The 24,621-nt window shown below is 47.1% G+C and overlaps 1 protein-coding gene across 4 annotated transcripts in view; it reads left to right on the top strand.

The window, feature by feature from the left end:
* The window catches only part of DGUOK (deoxyguanosine kinase), a 29,244-nt gene extending 19,383 nt beyond the window's left edge, over window positions 1–9,861 (top strand). For 2 of the 4 annotated variants that reach the window (XM_064572303.1, XM_064572304.1), the window contains exons 3-7: window positions 625–812; window positions 4,009–4,156; window positions 8,397–8,512; window positions 9,095–9,226; window positions 9,625–9,861. In XM_064572303.1, the coding sequence (XP_064428373.1) occupies window positions 625–812; window positions 4,009–4,156; window positions 8,397–8,512; window positions 9,095–9,226; window position 9,625 (585 nt within the window). In that variant the 3' untranslated portion in view covers window positions 9,626–9,861. The remainder of the gene's footprint in view (window positions 1–624; window positions 813–4,008; window positions 4,157–8,396; window positions 8,513–9,094; window positions 9,227–9,624) is intronic. The other 2 variants (XM_054509763.2, XM_045884757.3) reach the window with 1 other exon arrangement.
* The last annotated feature ends 14,760 nt before the right edge of the window (window positions 9,862–24,621 follow it).

The raw sequence follows: 24,621 nt of genomic DNA, 5'->3' as shown, positions 1-24,621 counted from the left end.
AAAGAGTCCAGGGCTTCTGAGTATCTCACACATGTTCCCACCTGCACACGCTGAGTAAGTGGGTCTTCAAATACATTTCATAAAGTCTCCAGAATGGAGGAGGAAGGTTTTGTTTGTTTGTTTTCATCCCTTCTTTGAGAGAGAGAATTCTATTTGGTTGGTTAGTTGGATTTTCAAATAATCCGTTGCTTTCTTGTCTGGGTTGAAGTTTTGTAAAGAAATAGCCACAGATGAAAGTTCAAAAGAGAGGCAACATAGTGTTAAAATGGGAAGATTTGATTCCAAGTAGTCTTAGATGGTTGTTGGTTAACTGCTCATCAGACAGACTCCACAAACCAGTCAGTGAATGTGCTGATTGTATGTGTGGTTCTTCCTCTGCTCTTCTCTGGTGTGTTGAAGGTGGCGTGTCCTCTCCCTCTCAAATTCTCATTTTATCAGGTAGGAAAATCTCTTCCTTGATTATATAGCTTTGACTAAACTGGGGGATATGATTATATCTCTTTAGTAGAAGGAAACTTTTGTAATTGCTTCCCTCATTGATTATTAAACCATGGTGTTGGGGAGTAAACACCATGGGGTAAATATACCTTCTTGGAAATGCTCCTCTTTGTAATTTCCCTGTAGGCCTTCACTGCCCAAAGTCTTGGAAACTTGCTGGATATGATGTACCAGGAACCAGCACGATGGTCCTACACATTCCAGACATTATCTTTTATGAGCCGCCTGAAAGTACAGCTGGAGCCCTTCCCTGAGAAACTGTTACAGGCCGAGAACGCAGTACAGATCTTTGAGAGGTCCGTGTACAGTGACAGGTAAGACCCTGAGCCCTTCACTGGCCACAAGCCCCATGCTCAGTGCTGCATGTTTTCCCTTCTTGCCCCGCTGTGGTTATTTTATTTTATTTTTTTTTTAAGATTTTTATTTGAGAGAGAGCGTGAGAGTGGGGGAGGGTCAGAGGGAGAAGCAGACTTCCCGCTGAGCAGGGAGCCGGAAGCGGGACTTGATCCCGGGACTCCAGGATCGTGACCTGAGCCGAAGGCAGTTGCTTAACCAACTGAGCCACCCAGGTGCCCTCAGCTGTGGTTATTGATAATTGTACTTTTTCATCATCTATTTACTTCTGAAGATGCTAAGCTGGTTACCCATTTACTTTCAAGTTAGACAACCTAGTTCTACTTCTTAGTGTTCCCATAAAACCTCCTGGAGGGAAAAAAGAAGGGTACACTTGTGTCATGTGATTTTTTTTAACATTATCTCAAAACCATGCAAGATACATAGAACAAATCCTATAGGCTACATATTCCTTCTCTACCCCAAGAGACAGTTTACTCTTTATAAAAGCTAAATATGTGAATTACAAGTGGTTGAGCTGTAGATTTTGGTTCTTTTACAGTTGTTGGGTATACTACTGCATATTTTTCTCTCCGCTTTCCCTGGCCATGCCTCCTGGACTAGGAAGATGAATTACATATGACTGTCCTGGTTACTTGGAAATATAATCACCATGGGTTTTTTGATTTCCATCCCTATAGTGAATTAGGCATGTGAGAGACCCCTCAGAAAAAGAAACACTTTGTTTAGAAGCTACAAGATCTTAACATTTTCTTGTAAAGGAAGATATGAGAATTGATTTTGCTATAGGCAGCTACACATTCTAGATGTTTTCTTCAGAGGGGGCATTTTAGAGATAGAAAGGATAATTCATTATACATTCTAATCGTGATGATAATTTAGACCCTTTCCCTTCTTTTTTTTTTTTTTTTTTTTAAGATTTTATTTATTTATTTGACAGAGAGAGACACAGTGAGGGAGGGAACACAAGCAGGGGGAGTGGGAGAGGGAGAAGCAGGCTTCCTGCTGAGCAGGGAGCCCGATGCGGGACTCGATCCCGGGACTCCAGGATCATGACCTGAGCCGAAGGCAGTCGCTTAACCAACTGAGCCACCCAGGCGCCCCAAGACCCTTTCCCTTCTTTAAAACATTCATTCATTCATTCCTTTGTTCAGCACAGATTTGTTAAATCTCCATATGTTCAGGTACCGGGCTAGACCCTGGGGCTGCAGCAGTGAGGAAGGCAGACCCAGTTCCTGCTTTCAGGTCAACCCTAGTGTAACGGGGACTATGAGACCGCACACGTGCTCATATGTGTGTGATGTGTGTCCCAAAGGAGGAACACAAGTTGTTTGGGAGAGTGGATGACTAGGAGGAAGAAATCTAAATCTTTTCTGGTGGAGTTAAAAGCAACAATAGTATGTGGTTTTAGAACAGGAGCCCTGATGCCTGGGTCCGTAAGCTCATTCTCCGCGGCACCAGCACGCAGTCTGTGGTTGTTCCCTCCCCATAGTCCTCTGCACCCCAGCTTTCTCCCACCCCGTCACCACCAGCTGTGGGGAAATAAGTGCTCATCCTCAAGAAAGGGGAGGGCCCCTCTTAAAGGGCTTCTTAACCGATCCGTCATTTTTCTTTATAAGATTTTAATTTCTTTTTTTTTTTAAGATTTTATTTATTTATTTGACAGAGAGAGACACAGCGAGAGAGGGAACACAGCAGGGGGAGTGGGAGAGGGAGAAGCAGGCTTTCCGCTGAGCAGAGAGCCCGATGCGGGGCTCGATCCCAGGACCCTGGGATCATGACCTGAGCTGAAGGCAAACGCTTAACAACTGAGCCACCCAGGCGCCCCAACATTTTAATTTCTAAGTTGCCTGTGAAGAAGCTGAAAATATTTTTCAGAAATTGAGTTACAAAAGTCATCTTTCCATGTTGCCTTCAGCTAGACGATAGCTAACCCATTCCAGACTGAGAAAGTTGACTTCGGGAGCTCCTAGATTAATTTCTTCACAGCCTAGCAAAGAAGTAGGTATAGTAACAAAGATGTCTTGAATACTTTGCACCAGTCACTCTTCCAAGCACCTTGACTACATACAGTCCTCACAACAATGCTATGAGTCCAGTTCTACTGTTACCTCTTTGTACAGAGGAGGAAATGGGCTGAGGGAGTTTGATGACTTGCCCATGGCAACACAGTTTGTGAATTTGGGGGCCAGGCTCACACTCAGGAATGTGACGCTGCCACCATTCTCTTAATCGCAACACTTGCAGCCTTGTGGTGTATACTTCCCTGGGCCATTTGTACACAAGGATTCTGAATTTCATTTTCCCAGAAGTGGCCAGTTGCTAAGCGTTGCCTTAGAAACTGGAGTTCATTGTTTAGGATGTAAATTGTGTTTTGTATCAAGATGCCTTAGGTTTCAAAGCAGAATTGACCCTTCTGAAGCAATGGGTTCTTGTTAGCTCTGATTTCCTATTTACCAGATGCTCCTTTAGTTGTGGAAGTAAGCAAGGGGCGAGCTTGTTTGATTTTTAGATTGAGCTTTCTTGCACCTGGATTAGCAGCTCAGCAGCAGAGGAAGCAAGTGAGTAAGGGCTCCTGTGCGCTTTGGGGGAGGGTCTGCTTTCTTGGTAACGCTGCATTAAATAAGAAAGGCATTCCCTGCTCCGTAGGTGACACCACTTCAGTACATTTCCTTCTCCACTTATTGACCACACGAGAGGATGGATCAGCAGCCTGGAGACTGGGAAGCCCTCATAAGCCCGAGATGGTTTTTTTGGCTTAGGGGCTGGCTGCAATAATAAATAAATCTCAGAATTGTGAGTTTGCATACCCTGAATGCTATCTGTTCTCACTGGCCTCCAGCAGGGAGAATCGCTGGGGACCGAAGATCGTCTTTTCCACTGCCCCTGTTCTTCCAGTAGATTAATCCAGTTGGAGAGCTGTGATTTTGGCTTCTAGAGTTGACATGCTATTTCCCATCTTACTGTTGAACAAGGAAGGAGATACAGGTTAAGAATTCAGATTTCTTAAAGATTGATGAGGAGCTAGAAGGGTTAAGCGGCTTGAACAGACATGGAACAAGTTGGTTATTGATTTTTCTGCTTCTTTCCCTTTTGCTTTTCATTCCATTTCCCATTCTGATCCCCTCCCCCAATCCCACCTATATTTCCAACCAGGTATATCTTTGCGAAGAATCTTTTTGAAAATGGTTCCCTCAATAACATCGAATGGCATATCTATCAAGACTGGCATTCTTTTCTCCTGCAGGAGTTTGCCAGCCAGCTCAGATTACATGGCTTCATCTACCTCCAGGCTACTCCCCAGGTAATGCGGAACATCAAGCCTTAATCTTCAGGGCTGTCTGAAACCTAAGAGGTGATGTTCTCCAACACCCGATTTTCTGGTTGAAGAAAGGAGATGGCGGGTATTATGTGGAACATGGAGAGCAGTGTGGGTCACACCCTCCCCTTCTGGCATCGAGCACCCTGTTTCCCACAGGCTTTCTGTGGCAGAGGGCTAAAGCGGATGACTGATAGAAAGGGTCCCTCTCGATGGAACAACAACATAGAGAAAATCGGGCATTGTCTTTTTCAGCCAGGGTTTGCAGATTGGCTCCTCTGGCCAGGTTACCTGTAGCCAACTGCTTCGGCTTTCCCTTTCCTCCAGCTGGGTCCTCAGAGTCTGATGGTCTTGATGGTTTCCTGAATAGGATGCCGGGAGGAAGTGGAGAGTTTCCTTACCTCACCCTGATACTAGCATAATTTACAGCTAGCTGTCTTTTGAGCCTTAAGGGTACCACTGGTAAGTCAGGATGGACTACAGAAGTTACATTCCTTGACTTTCTGGCTTGGACCCTGGAGCCAGCCTCATACAGAATAGGGTGATGTCACAGAAGAAGTCTCTGCCTGGCAGTGACCGTGGACAGCCCCTAGCAGCCTTTCCCATGGAAGGGTCCTTGCTGTCAAATCCAGTGGCTCAGGCTAGTGGTCTCTAAGGGCTCTTCTGGAGTGGGATTCTGAGTCAAGGCTGGAGGTATTTTTTGAGAGGTGTGTTGCTCCTGGCTTTTGATTCCTATGTAATGGGTGGTCACGTGTCAGGTATACTGCATAATCTTAGGAGGAAAGCTCCCTTCTGATGGGAGGCCACACTTTTTAGAGACAGGCCTGAGCCTTGTGGATGGAGCAGGCCTGAGAGCAGCCCAAGCAGGGCCAAAAGATAGTGGGGAGCCCAACACATGGGCTTGTAGTAGCTGGAGAGAAGAAGGCCGGCAAAAAAGTCTTCCTCACTTTTTTGTGCACTTGGAATGACTGTGAGAAGGGGACAGTGATGATGACAACAGTGGTGGCGATTATGACGATGAGGAGGATGTGACTGATGTGTCTTCACGGAGAGACTAGCCGAGGTCTTTCAGCTGGGGTAGAATGAGGGGGTTTGAAGGGCTCTTGCAACTTAATGGTAGAAAAAGCAAAAAAGCTTTAAGACTGGATGGGGATTTTGATGCTCTTTCGACGGTTTTAGAGCCAGAGACCCAGGAATGCTGATATCCTTCCCCAGAGTCACCCCTGACCCCTTCTGGGAGATTCAGAGGTAACGATATCCAAGGGAAGAGCAGAACAGAAGTGAACCACATCTCTGTGTGAAAAGCCATGCACTTGCCCCCATATTCTAATACAGAGCCCTGGGAAATACTGAGTTTAGAGCTTGTGAGATGGACCTAAGGAGGGCATTTTGCTCCTTTCTACCTGCTCTTCCCTAAGTTCTAAAAAGCAAGCAAACCAACATAAAAAAAATGAGTCAAAAGAGAGATGTCTGGGCCTCAGTGTCCCCACCCAACCCCATGGAATCAGGAAGACTGCACAGCCAGCCAGGCCTTGCCGGGAACTGTTGGCGGCATGGGGTTTGGGCTTGGGAAGCACAGTGGCCAGACCCACCAGCAGAGTCGCAGTCCAGTTGCCGTCCCAGCAGCCACTCCTCCTGGGCTGGTTGGTGAAGGGGGCAGGTCAGCAGGAGGGTCCCCCCTTATTCATAGCCCCACTGTCTTTCTTAGTCACACTCAGGTGTGTCCTCCCCATGACGACTGATCACAGCACACACAGGACTAGAGCACTGCTTGCACAGGACTTGTTAAAGAATTTGTTGTAACCCTACCAGTAAAACAAGAATTTTGCCAAATGCTCAAAATGGGAGCTTACCTATTAATCCTGCTCCTTGGAATTTACTCCATAGATATGCTCCCACACGGGCAGAGTGGCTCCTATGCAAGCCAGCACTGTTTGTAATAGCAGCTCATTGGAAACGCCCTAGGCGGTCACCATTGGGCCAGTTGGGTGTATCATGCTCTGTCCATACACTGGAAAACTCTGACACCGTAAACTTGGGAAAGCACTATACTAACGGAACAGTCTCTAAGGCATTATTAAGTGAAGAAAAGCTGGCACAGTGTGTGTGGTGGGACACCTTTTACAAGTGTGGTGTTTTTTTAAAAGGTGGGGTGAGGTGTATATGCATGAAATACTTCTGAAGGCACGCAAAGAGTTCCAAGCGGTGGCGGGTGGCACGGAGGACTGCACTGCCAGAAGCCGGGGCTGGAGGGCCGTGTGCTGGGGGGGGGGGGGGGGGGGGGGCGGCAAACAACGGGAAAGGTTTTGAAGCCCTCAGCAGTGAAGGTGGGGTGTGGGGGCAGAAAGAGAGGGAAGAGAAAGCAGGTTCATGGTGAGGGAAAGTAGAAAAGGAAAAGATGAAAGCAGGAGGCAAAGGTGAATGGAGCTGGGGGACGAGGTCAGAACTGCAAGCCACGAATGAAGGCGGGCAACAGACACTTACTGACCATGGGCTCTGCCGGCCTAGTGCTCAGCCCTGAACAAGACAAGACTGTGGCCCCCAGCCGCCGTGCCCCTTGTGCACACTTCCCTCTGTCCCCTGCTACAGTGGAAATGCCACCGGTGGCCTGTGTTTCCCCGGGGCCTACCGAGGTGCTGGGGAGCTGGTACCAGAGATAAAGGGGGAGCTCCTGCCTCCGCCGGGGAACGCCTCTCTGACCGCTGGGACCCAGTGGCTCCCTCCCTTATCTGGACTGCTGCCCTAAAGGTCCAGACCTCACAGTTTAGCACTTGATGCACTGTTTCGCATATTGTTTTATTTATTATCTAACTAAATTGTAAAGTCCCAAGGATAAGGACTTGATCTAAGTTTGGGATGATAAATGATTAGGGGAGAAGATTAGTGAGGAGTTAAGTGCTAAAAGTATTAACCTGTTAGATCTGTCTCCGTTAATCAATCTGAAAAGTTGGACATAAGCTCATAAATGAAATTTGTTTACATGATTTTGTCTCCTTAGAGGAAAGGTGGGATGCACAGCACGGACTCTGCATCTTCGGGAATATTGTGTGCTTCATTTGGGCCTAAAGTTTACATTGGGAATAAAGTTAAGTGTTTGAAAGAGGGTAGTCCTAGATCAGTGGATTAATCTACCTGTTCTTCCCAGGACAGATGATATTGAATGATGAAATGTTTGCCAGTTAGAGAGAGGAAGGGAAGCAGTCAGGCAAAACAAACATTGGGAGCAGAAGTCTCAAGGCGGGAAAGAGGTCGGCCTGTCCCACGGGTCCAATCTGGCTGCCGCCCTGAGTCCAGGCAGGTGCTAAGGAAGTTGAGGGTGGAGGGGTAGGAGAGGTGGCCAGAATCCGGGATAGCCTTGTGTGGCAGGTAAAGGAGAAGATGACGTTCTCTGAGCCAGCGTGCTTCAGACTTTTGTACCAGGTGAAGGCAGAATGGAATGATGCCCTCTTTGGAAAGGGGGAGGGAAGGAGAGTTAGTCTTAAGCCTCGCTTTTTTTACTTCTTGGTTTTATCTTTGATCTATGTAGGGTTTGCCTTCTGCTCCAGAGTCAGTGAGTGACAGGCTATGAAAGACATGTTTCAGATTACTTACCATTTTGTAAATGTGATAATTCCTTGAACCTGGGGCTTTATGGCTACAGGCAGTAGGGAGCCTGGGAGGTGTTTGCAGCGAGGAGAGTGCTGCGGTTCTCTTGGATCGCTGTGGAAGGGCGGGTGGAAGGGTGGGTGGAAGGGTGGCTGGAGGCGGCTCACTGGGAGGGGAGAGCTGCTGTGGCCAGGAACTTGACACACCTTAACCTTGGTGAGTCCTCTCAGCTTCCCGCGGGGGGAGTGGAGGGGAGGAATGGGAAGCCCATAAAGATTGCACCACTAGTACATGGTGAAGACAGGAAGTGAATCGTGGGTTTTTTTAAGGCCTGTGCTAATCCCATGCACTCACCGCCTCCAGAAAGAGAGCCAGAGGTTCTTGCCATGGTTTAGGTGAGAGATGATGAGGACCTGAGGAAGGCAGAGGTGAGAGAGATTAAAAGCAGGGTAATTACAGCTTCCCAGGGTGGATGAAGTTTGCAGTTAACCTGTGATTGAATAAGGAAACAAGACCGGAGAAGTAAGGTCGTGGCTTATCATTCCCAGATGTCACGAGTGGGTCCCCGAGCCCCCGAGGACCACATCGTCACAGCCAGGATAACACATGAGCTCAGTGTGGCCTGGGGATTGTCTTTTAGGTTTGTTTGAAGAGACTCCACCAGAGGGCCAGGGAAGAGGAGAAAGGAGTTGAGCTGGAGTATCTCAAACAGCTTCACGGTCAGCACGAAGCCTGGCTTGTTCACAAGACAACCGAGTAAGTGGAGAAGCCAGTACCACACAGACACCTGCCTCCCTACAGCCAGGTGCTCAGACACCAGCTCAACAGGCAGCCCCATAAGAAGGTTCAGATGTACAAAGTGGTTAGAAATGCAACTGAGAAACTCAATATGAGATACAATGTGTATATTCTAAGAGGCATTTTATTAGGTTCTGTTTCTCCAGCTTTTTTGTTTCCCTAGATTGAACATTGTGATTGATGATGGTGATAGAGTTGACCCAGGGTGAAGGGCTGAAAATTTTTAGAGAAATTGTCCATTTTACTAAGTTGACAGTCCTGATTTTGGCCTTTCCTCCCTTTGGGCTTGGTATGTAGTCCACTTAAAATGTTTGGGGCTCTGACCTTCAGTATCCATCTCAAGGCTAAAGAGAAATTTCAGCCTTCCTCTTTGCAGCCAACTTTATTAAGTTCTTTTTTTTTTTAAACTGTAATTTACATGCAATTTCATTGAGAAGCCATGTGACTTTAGATCTGCTCTATGGATTATTAAGATGTCGTGAGTATGTGAAGGTTGATTCGGCTTTTTTTCTGTCCCCTAAACTTTCATGCTTCTTGCAGGCTCCATTTTGAGGCTCTGCTGAACATTCCAGTACTGGTATTGGATGTCAATGAAGATTTTTCTGAGGAAGTAGCCAAACAAGAAGAACTCATGAAAAAGGTGGAGGAGGAGGACCTTAACCCCTGCTTCTAGTGATTTTCCTTTTTGCACTTTTATCTTTGCCTCAGACTTCAATGTAATGGGTCTTGTGCTTTGTGCTTCAAATTGCATTTCACACTCCAAAGCCTGCGGGACCTTGTGCACGTTACAAATATCCCTATTCTCTAAAGCATTTTGGGCTAATAATTGTTAAATAATTGACTTCCCAGCCAACTTCTCCTCAAAGGTATTTTTGAACTGGGGAAATGCAATTTCTGGGTTCTCTTCCCAGCTCAGCCACTTCCATAATGTGACCCTGCGCAGGTCCCATTTCCTCCCGATTTTTCCTAATTCATAACACCTGGGCGTGGTTGCATACCAGTGTGGGTGGACTATTAGAGAGCGTGCGGAAAATGTGAAATTTAACTTCTGGTTTTTCTCTTTCCCACAGGTAAACACCTTTGTAAAGAATCTGTAGCCAGTACTGGCTGTTCTTGCCGTGATCTGGGCTCTCTGACTTTCCAAAGCTGGAAAAATCCTGAGTCATGCACCTTGCCATCTTCTTTTACCCCTGGAGTCCTCTCGACACTCAGGTCCATGGTTTGTGTTAGCCTTCGACTTCGCAATTATTGTCTTTTATATCTCAAGGACTTCTAAAATAAAGTGGAAGTTTTGCTTCCTTTGCTAATCCAGTTGTCGATTTATCTCTTGGTCCTTGCTCTGAATTCCGCTCTAGACGAGCCATTTTCACTTGAGGACAGCCATAGCTTTTCTTCTTGACTCCTTCGCCACCCAGACTTCCTGTGTGCTCACTTGTTCCCTCTGACATGCCCGGGCAGGAATTGTCCTCAGGATTCCCAACCAAGCCCTGCCCTGGGCACGAAAGGGAAGTACAGTGGCTCAGGAGAGGGTGGACACTCGGTGCGAGCCCCCAGAGCTACGGAATGGAACCTGAACTCTAGGATGTTCTTTCTCTCTTCCCATCCAGCACTCTTGCTAGGGGGCATGGGGTGCTCAGACCTTTGTGCTAGAGCTGAAGAACCTGGACCAAAGGGAGAAACCGAATCAGGAGCCCCATAGTCCAGCATCTCGTGTTTAGGGTTCGGTCATCCTGGCACTCTGGCCTGCCCTAAATACTGTACCCAGTGAGTGTCAGGTGATCTCAATGGAGTGACTGCTGGAAAGACAATTTTTCGTGCTGCACTTCAGGCTCCGAGGACAATTCATTGTTACGAGAGAAAAATGCATGGCTCTGTAGAATTGAAGTGCTCCATTGCAAGAAGCCTGCAGGTCCATGATTCCCCAGGAGCGGGATTCCTGCACTGAGCCCTTGACAGTTGTTCAAGCACACAGGAAAATGAATCAGCTTGGGTGTCAGTGTCCCCGAAGACAGGAACCTGTGTCTTTCTTTATGTTTGGGAAAACAAGTGTGAGATTAGCTTCTGACAAATGCATGCCATTGTGAAGTAGAAGCACGGCATTTCTTTACTACTTAAATTTTTAACAGCTTTATTGAGATATAATTCATGTACCATACAATTCACCTAAGTAAAGCGTACAGTTCAGTGGTTTTTAGTATAGTCCATAGAGTTGTGCAACCATGACCACAATCAGTTCCAGAATGTCTTCAGCACCCCAAGAAAAATTGCCACCCAGCTAGCAGTCGCTCCCCGTCCCCTGTCACCCGCCTTCTCCCACCCCCAGTCCAGCTCGAGGCAGCCACCAATCGATTTTCTGTCTCTAGATTTGCTTCTTCTGGATATTTTATATAAATGGAATCACATAAGATGTGGCCTCTTATGAATGATTTCTTTCACTTTCAAGGGTTTCAAGGTTCAGCCATGTTGTACCATGCATCAGTACATCATTCTTTCTTATGACTAATATTTCATTGTATGGATATACCACATTTTGTTCATCCATTCACCTACTAATAGACATGTGGATTCTACTTTTTGGCTGTTATGAATAATGCTATGAAAATTCATATAAAGTTTTTAGATTTTGATTTTTCTTGGGTATATACCAAGGAATGGAATTACTGGGTCAAATGGTAACTCCATGTTTAACTTTTGGAGGAACTGCTAAACTTTTCCAAAGTGACTGCACCATTTTACATTCTCTGGAGCAATATATGAGGGCTCCCGTCTCCCCAGGTCTTTGCCAACACTTGCTCTCATTTTGATTATAGCCATCCTAGTATCCTGTCATGTTTTGATTTACATTCCCTGATGGCTAATGATGTTGAGCATCTTTTCATGTTCTCACTGGTCATTTGTATTTCTTCTTTGGAAAAAACCTCTTCAAATCCTTTGTCCTTTTTTTCAGTTAGGTTCTTTGGCTTTTTACTGTTGAGTTGTAAGAGACTCTAGATATTCTGGATACAAGTTTTCAGCAGAGACATGATTTGTAAATATTTTCTCCCATTCCGTGGGGTGTATTTTGATAATGTGCTTTGAAGCACAAAAGTTTGTAATTTTGACGAGGTCTAGTTTAGTCACTTGTGCTTTTGGTGTCATGTCTAGGAAAGTTTTGAACAACCCAAGGTGACAAACATTTGTTCCTGTGTTTTCTTCTAAGAGTTGTATAGTTTTGGCTCTTAACATTAGGTCTGTGATTGATCTTGAGTTAATTTGGGTGTGTGGTGTAAGGAAGGGTTCAGTTTCATTCTTTTGCATGTGCATATCCAGTTGTCCCACCGTTAGTTGGAAAGAATATTCTCTTCTCCCACTGAATTATCTTGTTACTCTTGCCGAAAATCTGACCCACTTGTTCTTGCGTCTGTTGGCCGCTTCAAGCTTCGGACAAGACCACGGATGAACATAAGATGTTAGGTACGTTTTAGAAACTCGGTGGTTTTGGTTCTTCAGCTTTGAGGGGCCCAAATGTTTAATTCCCATTTTCCAGGAACCATTAATGTAGAAATCACCTGTAGACCCAGGATAAGAGCACGAGGCCCCCACGCTTCACTCAGTTAATCAGTCGTCAAACACTTGTATCTGCTGTCTGCTGGAGACCGAGGAGATAACAGTGAGCACGACAGAAGGCAGACCTTGTCCTTACCCTACAGAATTCATCATCTAATGGCGAACGTGAAAGACACTGAACAAGTAATTTCAGGTGTGGTGAGTGGTCCAAAAGGAGAAGTACAGGTGTTGGGGGGGGCCTAGGACAGAAGGAACTAACATAACCTGGGACAGCCCCCCTAAGAAAGTGACAGTTGATCTGAATTCTGAGGAATGAATGGGGCAGGGCATTCAGGCGGAGGGAAAAAGTCACATGCCAAGGCCTTCGTGTGAGAATGAGGCATTAGGCCCAGGTTGTCAAAACCAGATGAGTCTGGCGGTTTATCACTTAGGAATACACTGCTATCCTTCACACTCTCCACTTAGCCTGAAAACCCGGAAATCCAGTGTTTCTTTCCCTGTGTACACTTAGCCCTTTAGAAAGTGAATGTTCTGTAAGATAGTGCCATCAACAGTCTCACTGGGTGAAATAATTTGCCATTTTCCAGATTGGTGGCTGAGAAAGTGGTTTAGTGATGAGCTGTAGTTCTGGACCTTAAGCATCCGAGGAGGGGTGGGTCTGGGAGGAGTGTTTAAACACAGAGACCAGGGCGCCTGGGTGGCTCAGTCGTTAAAAGTCTGCCTTCGGCTCAGGTCATGATCCCGGGGTCCTGGGATCGAGCCCCGCATCGGGCTCCCTGCTCCGCGGGAAGCCTGCTTCTCCCTCTCCCACTCCCCCTGCTTGTGTTCCCTCTCTCGCTGTGTCTCTCTCTGTCAAATAAATAAAAAATAAACACGGAGACCAGCTCTGCACGGTCAGGCCGGTCTGGTGGCTGTCCCCCTCCTCTTTTAGGCTGTCCTCCAATGTCGCAGAACTTGGATTAATGCTAAAAATAGCTAAATTTCATTCTCGTTTATGATGTGGTAAAACCAGCTCTTCTGGAACCAGAATATTACCTTGATGGGTTTATAATGTGAATTGAGATTGTGAAAGTTCTCAAACTCTCAGGCTTTCAACACGAAGGGAGAAGGTGATAGTTCAGATAGAAAAGGCTCTTTGTTAGGGGCGCCTGGGTGGCTCAGTCAGTTAAGTGACTGCCTTCAGCTCAGGTCATGATCCCAGAGTCCTGGGATCGAGCCCCGCATTGGGCTCCCTGCTCGGCGGGAAGCCTGCTTCTCCCTCTCCCACTCCCCCTGCTGTGTTCCCTCTCTTGCTGTCTCTCTCTCTGTGTCAAATAAATGAATAAAATCTTTAAAAAAAAAAAAAAAGGCTCTTTGTTGAATGCAGACACTGAAGCAAGGGAAGAACAGGCACTTCAAACTGCAAAACTACTCAACCTTCAGCTGTCACTTTAAGGAGTGGGCAGCTTACATCTGGACCACTTTCTCCTTTGTTGGTCTCTTCTGACTGTTCCATTATGTGGTGTCTCCCTTGGTTCATTTCTGTCTTTACCCACTGTTCTGAGTGATCTCTTACTCATTTTTTTTTTGCTGCCATATCAAGTTGCCACAATGTGGCTTAAAGTAGCACAAATTTAACTTCTAGTTCTATAGGTCAGAACGCTGCATGAATCTCATGAGCTAGAATCAGATTATCAGCAGGGCTGCAGTCCTTTCTGGAGGTTCTGGAGGAGAACCTGTTTCCTTGCCTTTCTTCTCGAGGCTGCCCACGTTCCTTGGCTTATGGCCCCTTTCTTCCATCTTCAAGATCAGCAAAGTCTCTGACCCTTCTTCTGTGGTCACAGTTTTCTCTGACCACAGCCAGGAAAGGTTCTCTGCTTTTAAGGACATGTGATTATACTGGGGCAGAATACTCTCTCCATCTCAGGATCTTTTTTTTTTTTTTTTTTTAAAGATTTATTTATTTGAGAGAATGAGAATGAGAGAGAGTACATGAGAGGGGGGAGGGTTAGAGGGAGAAGCAGGCTCCCCGCTGAGCCGGGAGCCCGATGCGGGACTCGATCCAGGGACTCCAAGATCATGACCTGAGCCGAAGGCAGTCGCCCAACCAACTGAGCCACCCAGGCGCCCCTTCCATCTCAGGATCTTTAGCCTTAATACATCTGCGAAGATAACATATTTACAGGTGTCAGGGATCAGGATGTGGATGTCTTTGGAGGGCTGTTATTCACACTTGCAGAGATCTCAATGTCATGGCTCCTACTATTATCATGGGGTAAAGACTTCTGAAGCACTTGGAAACATGGAAAATGTGAGTCATTTGTAATAGCGGAGGGAATAGTAAGTACAAGGAACCCCTGTAACCCTATTACCCATACGCTGGCCCAATCAGCCTAAGATCACCAGGAACAAACCTGTAGTTTGACAAAATCCGATTCACTAATTCATTACGATGAAGGAGACCACACCAGAGGAACTAGGGGTGTCTGACCAAACAGGAAAAGCGAGAACTACAGGATTTGGGGGAAGGATAGAGTTTAGGTCAAAATATAAATGAAGCAGTGCTTTGATAGGCTCAAAGCAAAGCAGGTCTGTGTATACAGGAGTCAACACAAGTCTGAACTGCACAGTAGACCCAGGTTCATTTCCGGCAGAAATACAAAGTTAAGGTAAATGTGGACTGTTGTGTTCAGAAGCCCCTTATCTGAAGCTCTGAACCGGAATTGCAAATCAAGACCGCTTCTCTGTGTCAAAGTGACTTAGATCCTCCCGGCAACAGAGGGGGTTGGTTTCATTTTTACTGATAAAACTTCAAACAGCGAAGTTTCTGATGGTCCATCATTTTAGAGAACAAGGTTTCTCAGTGAGTCAGAAAGCAGTAGTTTCGCAAAGAAGGGGATGGTTATGACACTAGCCCTTGGGAGGAGTATTGTTCCGTGGTAACTTTGTAGCTGGCCTTACCTAGGGTCTGCCCTCCCAGCTTTGGTTTTCCTAGTCTGAGCTAAATTTTACTTTCTCACCCACTTCCGTTATCTATTCAGAGCCAATTTTGTGTCACCTAGGGCCACCTCACCCCTCTCAGATTGTTTTGAAGCAAATCCCAGACAGGAGGATGACTTTGAAAGCCAGCTCCGTCTGGACCTCTGGGCATCATTACCTGGCTATTCCTTCTGCTCAGCATGTGCAAAACAGTTCCCGCCTCCACCCCCCCCCCCCCCAACAAAAGCCTGCTTCTTTGGCTTCTCCATTCACATGAGGAGTCCTCTTCACCCTCCAGCTCTCTTCCTACACTCTTTCTCGCCAAATTCTGCTTGTTCCTCTGAAAGCTCCCGAATCTTCCCTGCACCTCAGCGTCTGCTTCTCTAGCTGCAGGTGTGTAGTGGACGTTGCAGTCCAGTCCCCCGAATTCCTCGACTCCACGTCCTCTGCCATAGCAGTCGTAGGGCTCCCTTCCTAGCACGGCCGTGCCCGCCCCGTACTACCACCGGCAAGCCGCCTCAACTCAGCCATGTGCAGTCATCCCCCCTTATCCGCGGTTTCACTTCCCTGCAGTCTCGGTTACCAGCCGTCAGCCGTTTTCTGGAAGCACACGATCTTCCTGACAAGCTCTGGGAAAGTCCACAGTAGCCTAACGCTGCATCACAGTGCCTACGTCATTGCCCTCACTTCACCTCATCGCGTGGGCATTTTCTCCTCTCAGTGTCACCACGAGAAGGGTGAGCACAGCACAATAAGGTATTGTGAGCGAGAGTGCATTCACAGAACTCACATGGTTATAATTGTTCGATGTTGTTACTCACGATGAATTTGTTAATCTCTTACTGTGCCTAATTTATAAATTAAACTTTATCAGAGGTATGTACGTGTAGGAGTAAAAATAGCGTATGTAGGGTTTGGTACTACGTGTGGTTTCAGGTTTCCACCGGGGTCTTGGAACGTATCCCCGTCAGACAAGGGGGAGACTACTGTACAAAGAAAACTGGTTTCTCTATAAAAGCGCAGCTCCCAGTCAGGTCTTCGGCCGGCCCCTGCCACCCGATGACCGCCCCTCAGCCCTTTCTGTGGAGGGGTGTTGGAACTGCCCTGTTGATATAACCTCACCTGCCGCCCCTCCTCCCATAAACCCCACAAGACTACCTATGCTTCCAGAAGACATCTTGTGTTCCCCACATAACGAAATGCTTCTCTCTCATCTTCTCCCACTCTTTTTTACTGAAAGAACTACTGATTGTGTCAGCCCCCGGTCTACTCCTCTCTCTCTCAGGCTCTGCCCTGGCCCCACACAGAAGGAGCCAGTGTTTGTGCTCTTGGCTTATTCAGCTATGTTCGACTCTGTAGCGGACCTGAATGAAAGTTGTTTGGGGACCTCTCTCCCCTCCTGGGCTTTGCCATTTTTGACACAGACCCTGTCTTGGTGGCCTTAGCACAGTGCCTGGCATTTATCTATTTACTGCTATTTGGCGAGTGCCTAATATAGACTTGCTAAATAAATGAGTGAGGTAACTGGAGACATGACCTGCCCTTTCTGGGGTCATTGGGTTTGTGAGCTCTGTGTTATGATCACCAAGTTACGAAGTGCCTTCTGCGTGCTAAGCACTACAAGGATGTGCAAAAAAACTACGAGGCCAGACCCCATCCTCAAGTTGTCAAGGGAGCCAATGATGACTGAATGCCTGCTGTGTGCCAGATACCCTGCCGAACACTTTCTAAATGTGATTTCATCCGCTCAGTAATCTTAGGAAGGAGGTTTAGGATCCCAGTTTTTACCAGTGAGGAGATAGAAGCTCAGGGAAGTTAGAGAACTCACCTGGGGCTCCTGCACTAAGTGGTGGAGCTGGAGCTCAAACCCAGGTCCACCCTGATTCCAGAGTCTGTTCTCTTCCCACAACAAACTGCTCGTTAAGGGAGACAAAGTTAGACTTTGAGAAAAGAAGGCCAGCATGCATTTCTTTGGGCCCCTATTTAGATTTAGCAGTCCACTGGGGTTGCTCAGGCAGGCAGAACTTCCAGCTTGCTAGCACTGCTAGGTGGGGGCCCCCAGGTGCATCCTAAATAAGCCTTTGGCCCCGCGGGTCCTGAGCAGGCAGACATGCTTCCAGTGGCCCAGATCTCCTCTTCCCGGCAACCGCACCTTCAAGGTGCTGAGTCCCTTCAGGCGGCGGGCATTGAGGTGCATTTGGAAACTCAGTGAAGATTCTGGGATGCCTTTACAAATGCCATTCTACCCAACTTCCTGGTCCAACCTGGATGTTGCTATCAGACAATTCTAAACAGCTTTAATCCTGTTCAGTCTTCTCCTTTAAAAAGATCGGCATCTAAATGCAAAGTGGTATCCTGGATTGGAATCTGGAATAGAAAAAGGACATTAGTAGAAAAACTAGCAGAATCCAAATCAAACCTGGAGTTCAGTAAATAGTAATATCCCAGTGTCGGCTTCTTAGTTTTGACAAATGTAGCATACAATGCAAGATGTTAGCATCAGGGGCAACTGGGTGAGGGGTATGTGGAAACTCTCTGTACTATCTTTGCAACTTTTCTCTCAATCTAAAATTATTCTAAAACTGGGGCCCCTGGCTGGTTCAGTTAGTAGAGCATGTGACTCTTGATCTCGGGGCTATGGGGTCAAGCCCCACGTTGGGCATAGAGCTTACTTAAAAAAATTATTCCAAAATAAAAGTTTATTTAAAAAAGTGTTGGTGCCTCTTACAAGGTGATGACCAGACTCCTGAACTGAGCTTTTGGGATCCTCCCAACCTTAATCTTACCCTACTCTGTGAAAGAATCCTCTGTTCTAGCTAAATGGTTTTACTCACTGTCCTCTGCACAGTTTGTGCTCCCCTCACCCGTGCGTTGGCCCTAACCATGCACCCTGCTGGACTGATAAACTGCCAAGGAGTCGTCATGGTCCTTAATTGCAAACAGAAGCTGGTTACGGTGAATCTAATGAAGCTCAAGCTTCAAGGCTGTCATTTGCAAGGTCCCGGAGTGTCCAGCGTGGCTGTTAGGAGAACGTGATCTCCCATAACTGCTCCTGCCACACAAAGTTCCTCACGGACCTGAGACTCTGGTAGGTATATCTTAGTTGCAGTCTTAGCCACATGCCCTTGACACGCCCAGTAGCTGCATGGGAATCTGAGAAAGGCAGTATCTGACTTTTCATCTTCACCGTGCCCAGGCTGGCTCTCCCTCCAACCACAGTGGGAAAGTCCCCAAGCACAGGAAGGGGATTCATTCACTGATTCTCCACAAAGTGGCAGATGTTCACTACAGGTGGGTTTTCTAGAGCTCTATACTAGGGACAGTGGGCCCAGCTGACACTTGTGAAACCAGCTTAGTTTGGCCCGGAGGCTGCATGGTCCACACTACACTCCTGCATTTGATGCATGAGGCCAGGGTCAAGGGGACTTCATCTCCTGAGAGCACTTGAATTGAAACCCTTACAGTGGAAAGGGCCCCTGTGCACAACTTCGGGAGCAGCAATGGAAAAGAGTGGCACTGGGGAGGTACAGCCTCCTCTGAAGCTGGGGGCCTTCCCCAAGGCAAGAGAACACCTGTGTTCTCTGTCTCCCTGATGGCCCCGTCCCCCCTCCGGCCACCGCAGCTAGAAAACTGGGGGCACCTGACTCTTCCCTCTCACTCATCCCCAACAGCTGGCTGGTCATCTGGGGCTAGCAATTGCCCCCTACTATTTCTCAGCTCTGTGTCACCAGCAAGCGCCACCTTCAGTGGCTGACCTGCTCCCCAGCTGGGCCAGGGCGCCTTTGCGCTCCTACCGAGGGCCCTTTGTGTGTATCTCATGGTTGCCCTTTTGCCACCAAAGCATCAAAATAGTCTATTTCCCCGTCTCTTCAGTAGATCACTGGACACGTCATGCATCTTTGTATCTCCAGTGCCTGGCACATAGGAATGGGCAGCTCAATAACTATTAGACGAAAAGAAAGAAGACAGGAGAAGAGTAGGCTGAGCTTGAGGAGGGTCCCTGGACTAAGCAATGAAATGTCCCCGCCACTCCTACCCCTTTATGCTGCAAGCACCATGCTACGTGCTCGCCAGGTCCCAGGCCAGCTCCCAGCTAGGCGCTGAGCAGCCTCTCCAGTGTGAAGGGTATAAGTAGAAGACAGGCAGGGAGCCCTTTGAGTCTGCTCTCGGACTCCCCCGAGCCAGGTGATCCTGGGGCTGCTGGGCACCAGGTAGGGCCTCATGAGGAGAGAATTGCAGGAGGCAGAAGAGGCCCCAGGCCCTGACTGGGTAAAACTGCAACATTAGCCCCAGATTGCCCTCCTCAGACTTCTTCTACACAAGAAAAATTTAAACCTAAGTCACTGTGGTTTGGGGTTTTATCATTGTATATAGCTCAACTAATAATCCGGGGGCTCTAAGCTTGCTGTGACATTCTCTCTTGCCTCCTCTGGGGCCCTGCTTGCAGGACAGATGTGTGTCAGAGGCCTTGCAACTAGAAACCCCGGAGAATGTTACCTGGCACTGGAGACCCCCTGCAGTGGATAGATGGTTCCAGGGTCCCCGGTGCCAGAACGTGGGAGGAATGAGGAAAGAGGGTGGAGAGAAGCCATGTCACCCTGGGCAAGTCATCAGGCCTAGCTACTCTTTGGTTCCTTGCTTTGAGAACAAGAACGATGTTCTTCAAAATTCTTATAGCCTCAAGTTCAAAATATTTGCCTTCCGAAGGAAAGGAGATGGAGGGCTTGGGTTTAGGCGTCACACCTGGGCTCCAATCCCGGCAGGGCCGCTAACCGTTTGTGCAACTTTGACCAGTTCAGGAACCTCTCTGAGCCTCTGTTTTCCTTAAGTCCGAAAGTGAAACTATCTTTGCTCCCACTTTGCAGGGCCGTTCCAGGATTAGAAATACTGTAGACAGGGCGCCTGGGTGGCTCAGTTGGTTGAGCAACTGCCTTCGGCTCAGGTCATGATCCTGGAGTCCTGGGATCGAGTCCCACATCGGGCTCCCTGCTCTCCCTCCCCCCTCTCATGTGCTCTCTCTCTCTCTCTCTCATTCTCTCTGTCTCAAATAAATAAAATCTTAAAAAAAAAAGAAATACTGTAGACAAACTTCTGGGCACAGAGTAGCCACTTAGTAAGCGGGGCTGGTAGGTCTGTGTGGGTGGAGAGTCTTTCAGAGAGGCTAGCTGAGCTGAGCCGCGGCGGTGAGGCGAGGAACGTGGTGGGAGGCAGGATGGTGAGGACAGACCAGGCAGGTAAGCAGTGTGGGCAAAGGAAGGAATACGTATGATGTGATGGTGAAGAGGGGCTACAGTGTGGTCCCAAGCGGGAAGAGACGATGTGTGCCTACGTGTGATGCCAGACAGACCGTAGCCGGAGCTGCTTCCAGCAAAGGGCGCTGCATGGGTCCCATGGCATGTGAGCTGAGCACCACACGGGAGGAGTAGCCGTAGAGCAGAAGCCGGGATGACAGTGGCTGTGGAGTTAAGGCCACGGACAAAGGCAGGGAGCTAGGAACGTGTCTGGTGCGTTCTGGGGGCGGGGAGGGCAACGGTGGATGAGGAATGCTCAAAGCTTTAAATGGAGCACTTGGGCCCCTCTTCTCTGCAAGGCCACGGCAGGCCGGCGAGCCTCCGATGCTCACGCTGTCTCCTACCTGCTTGCCCTCAGCACCGCTGTGTGGGCTGCGTCTGTGAGGCCGAGCCAGGATGCCTGGGGCTGGACCGAGCCTCTCAGGTCCCCCGGGAGACCTGGCAAAGGGGCTGATAGAGGACTTGTGTTCAGAAGGTGAAGGGCTTGGAGAGCAAGCAAGCAGGCATTCACTGCAGCTTCCTTCCCGCCTGGCGGCTGGCTGCGTGCCCTGAACTTGACCTCAGACGACCTGTGTGTTCCCTTCCTAGAAACGGTTCCATGGCCAGAAGCAGTCGAGCTTCGGCTTGGCTTTGGCTTGCTTTCTCCTTCGGAGCAGAGACTTTGCCTCAGCCGGGATGGGCTGTGCGTGGAAGCCTCCTCGTTACCTGAGCAGGACCTTGCTTTCCTCTCCATCTCCTGCCTCCCAACCTGCCCTCCCTGCCTCCTGGCAGCCTGCGTGGTTCTCACTTTTGCATCCGCGACTTTAAGAGTGTGAGATCACTGCATAGATAAGGGCAGAAAGACCAAGGGGGAAGTGTGAAATGTCTTCCCCAGGCTCTTCGGGCGAGTTGCGAGTCACTACAGTTACTAGGGCGGAGCCGGGACAGCCTGGAGTTCTGACTCGGGCCAATTTCTCCGTCCGGCTGTGAGCTGCATAACTCCATACTCCTCAAATTCATTAAGGCAGGAGGTGTGGACCTCAGCTAATGTGCAAATCCAGATTAACGTCGGTGTCTCGAAATCCTTGTGTGAAAAAGCGAGTTTTGTTTCAGGCATTGTCCTTGTTAACAATACCTGATTGGTTGTTTTGTGAATTGAGTTGGCATAAAAAATAATTCCAGAAATGTTTGGATTTGTCCAGTGTCACTGATTAGTGTTGCCTTAGGAAACTAAATCCAGTATTAGCCCCAGTAAGGGGAAGGAACCGCAAAATTTTCTCTTTAGTCAAATGCATAATGTGTATATATAAGAGAGAGAGCATACTTAGCAAAGAAAGGGACTAATTTCTAATCAGCATACAAACTAGAATTTATTAATCCCAAATAGACTGCTTTGGTCCAAAGCCTTTTCAGACTTACCTTTGCAGCCAGTTTATAGGTCCCAGTAGAGAGCCAGGCTGTGTTCACCATTCAACAGGAATATGTTGAACATCTGGGTCCCAGGCACTGGGCAGGGTGCTGGGAATACACTGGGTAGGAAGACAGGCACACACGTACTTCACGAGCGACCTCTTCACTTAAAAAAAAAGGTCTTATCTAGGCTTGAATACCATCTTAATCATCAGGTTTGGTTCTGAAAGATATTTTTGACTGTTTTCTAAAATTAAGCTCCTCTTCAAGGATACAAGAATGAATTCACTGATTGAAACGAAACTACCCAGAAAAAAAAAAATGTAGCTTAGACAAAGGCAGTCTCAAAAGAGGAATTCCCAAGACATTTTAAGCAGTGGCCACGCAACCTCCCAAGGAGACGGTTGAATAGGAGCACGTATTTGGAAGCGGTATGTATTTAAAATGCAAAAGTACATTTTCATGAGAACAAGGTTTGGGCTTCTGAAAGCCAGCCACCTCTCAAAGCAAGATGACCAAATGGTCTGAACCAACTCAGATCTATTGGCTGCCGTCCACTGGCCATGAGCCCTTAGGCTAGGACTGTCCTGGGCATCCACATCTGACAGCACCTGCCTCCAGAATCTCCAAATCAAGTCAAATTACAAGACTGACAGAGCTTAGAAACAAACCTGCTTATTTGCCTGGGTTCCCATGTTGCCAAGGATATTCCATTGATCAAAGATAATTGTTATCATCTGAGTTTCCAGGTTCTAACAAAGAGCTCATTCTATATGCTTTCTATTTCACACCGACCGTTCTCATTTGAACGCTTGCGGTAGGCACCAAACATCCCCATTTTACAGACAGACAAACTAAGCTTTGGTTAGACGGCTTGCCTAAAGCACATAGCTACAGAGGGCCACTGATGGGGCTTGAAATCAGGTCTTAGAGTTCCTCCACAACCAGACAGAGGCCTAAACTTCTGCCTAAAAGTGAAATGGCTTGGACAAGTGGTGGTTCCCCGCCTGGCTGCACGTTAGACCACACCCAGGTGTGGTTAGATGTTGCCAAGCACATGAGGCTTGGGGCCCCCACCCAGATCCATTCAACCAGAATCTCTGGGTATGGGGCCTGGGCACCAGGATTCCTGGAGTTCTCCGGGTCGCTGCAGTGTGCAAAGCCGCAATCATTCTGTTAGTAATCAGAATTGGCTTCCTTCTTTCCAAAGAAATTGCTTTGTATTTGTCTTTTTTCAAAAATAATTTTCTATTTCTCGATTATAGGAATAATACTTTTTGTAGAAATTTTAGAAGAAAGGTATGAAGAGGAAAACAAAAAGCATCAAGAGATCCATTGTTAATACTGCGATGTATTCTCTTCCGATCTTTGTGCATATCTACTTACAAATGTATATGATTTCATATATTTCGTAAATGTTTTCCAATGTTGCCAAATATTTTTCAAAAACACTATTTTAACAAAACATAAAAGACGTTTTTAAGATTTATTTATTTATTTTAGTGGGGGCAGGGACTGAGGGAGAGAGAGTCTTAAGCAGACTCTGCACTGAGCTCAGAGCCTGATGCAGTGCTTGATCTCATGACCCTGAGATCAGGACCTGAGCTGAAACCAAGAGTAGGTCACTTAACCAACTGCGCCACCCAGGCGCCCTAAAACATAGGAGATTTTTAAAGATATGGTCCATGACATTAATAATGATTAACATTGGACTGCGGGTTCTTTTCAGATTTTCTTTTTGCTCATTTGTGTCTTCTATTTTTCTATAACCTATAACCTATGTTTGTTTAACTTTTAAATTAATAAAATCATTATAATGGCTGCATCATGATTTAATGTGCTCACATTCTATAACCTTAATCATTCTTTAATGTTGGACATCCAGGTTGTTTCTCATTTTCTGTTGTTACAAGTAAGTCTTACATGACGATCCTTGTACCTAGATTTTTGTGCACCACTTTCTTAAAAGTGAAATTATTGAGCCAAAGGGTATAAACATTTTGAAAGTTATTGATAAACATTGCTAAATTGCTTCCCAGAAGGGTACACAAGGTGATGGTCCCCTCAGTGGCATATGTTGGGAAAGAGAATTGTTACAGTCTTTGCAAAATTGAGTATTTTCATTTTGTGATTTATCAGTTTGCTATGATTATTAATGAGGTTGGGCTTTTTATATCTTTATTGGCCATTTGTATTTCTTCTTTTGTGAGTGTTCACATCCTTTGCCTTTCCCCCTCCTTTTGGATATTCATCTTTTTCCTTACACATTAAGAATACTAAGTATAGGGGCGCCTGGGTGACTCAGTTGGATGAGCATCTGCCTTCGGCTCGGGTCCTGATCCCAGGGTCCTGGGGTCGAGCCCCGCATCTGGCTCCCTGCTCAGTGGGGAGCCTGCTTCTTCCCCTCCCTCTGCCTGCTGCTCTCCCTGTTTGTGCTCTCTTTCTGTCAAGTAAATAAAGATCTTAAAAAAAAAAAAAGAATACTAAGTATATTACACTTTTCCTGTTCATTTGTTTTGTAAATATTTTCCCTAAATTTATCATTTAATTTATCATTTATCATCTCCTACAGGAACCTGACTTGAAATGATCAAAACTATAATACTTTTTAGTACACATTCCTTGAATTGCCCTACCTGATACATGATAATGTGAGAAATACGTTGGCAGGCCCCACCTTCATAGGACAAAACATTTAAAAGCAAACAATATGGCATAGCCTCTCATAAAAAGACTGCCCCACCCCAAAATTAACAAAGCCCATTTTCTCTCAGATTTCAGAAATAGGGTAGGTCTTAGGAAGGTACCACTGGGCCTTAGGTGGCTGCCTAACTCCCAAACTCCCCGGGTCGCAGGCCTCGGGGACAGACTCTAATCCTGAGT

Source organism: Mirounga angustirostris, unplaced genomic scaffold (assembly GCF_029215605.1).
Source record: "Mirounga angustirostris isolate CCGP_5_RB_7025 unplaced genomic scaffold, mMirAng1.0.hap1 SCAF_10, whole genome shotgun sequence".
NCBI lineage: Eukaryota > Metazoa > Chordata > Mammalia > Carnivora > Phocidae > Mirounga > Mirounga angustirostris.
Note: the sequence above shows the minus strand (reverse complement) of the source record. Positions and strands in the feature narration are given on the sequence as shown.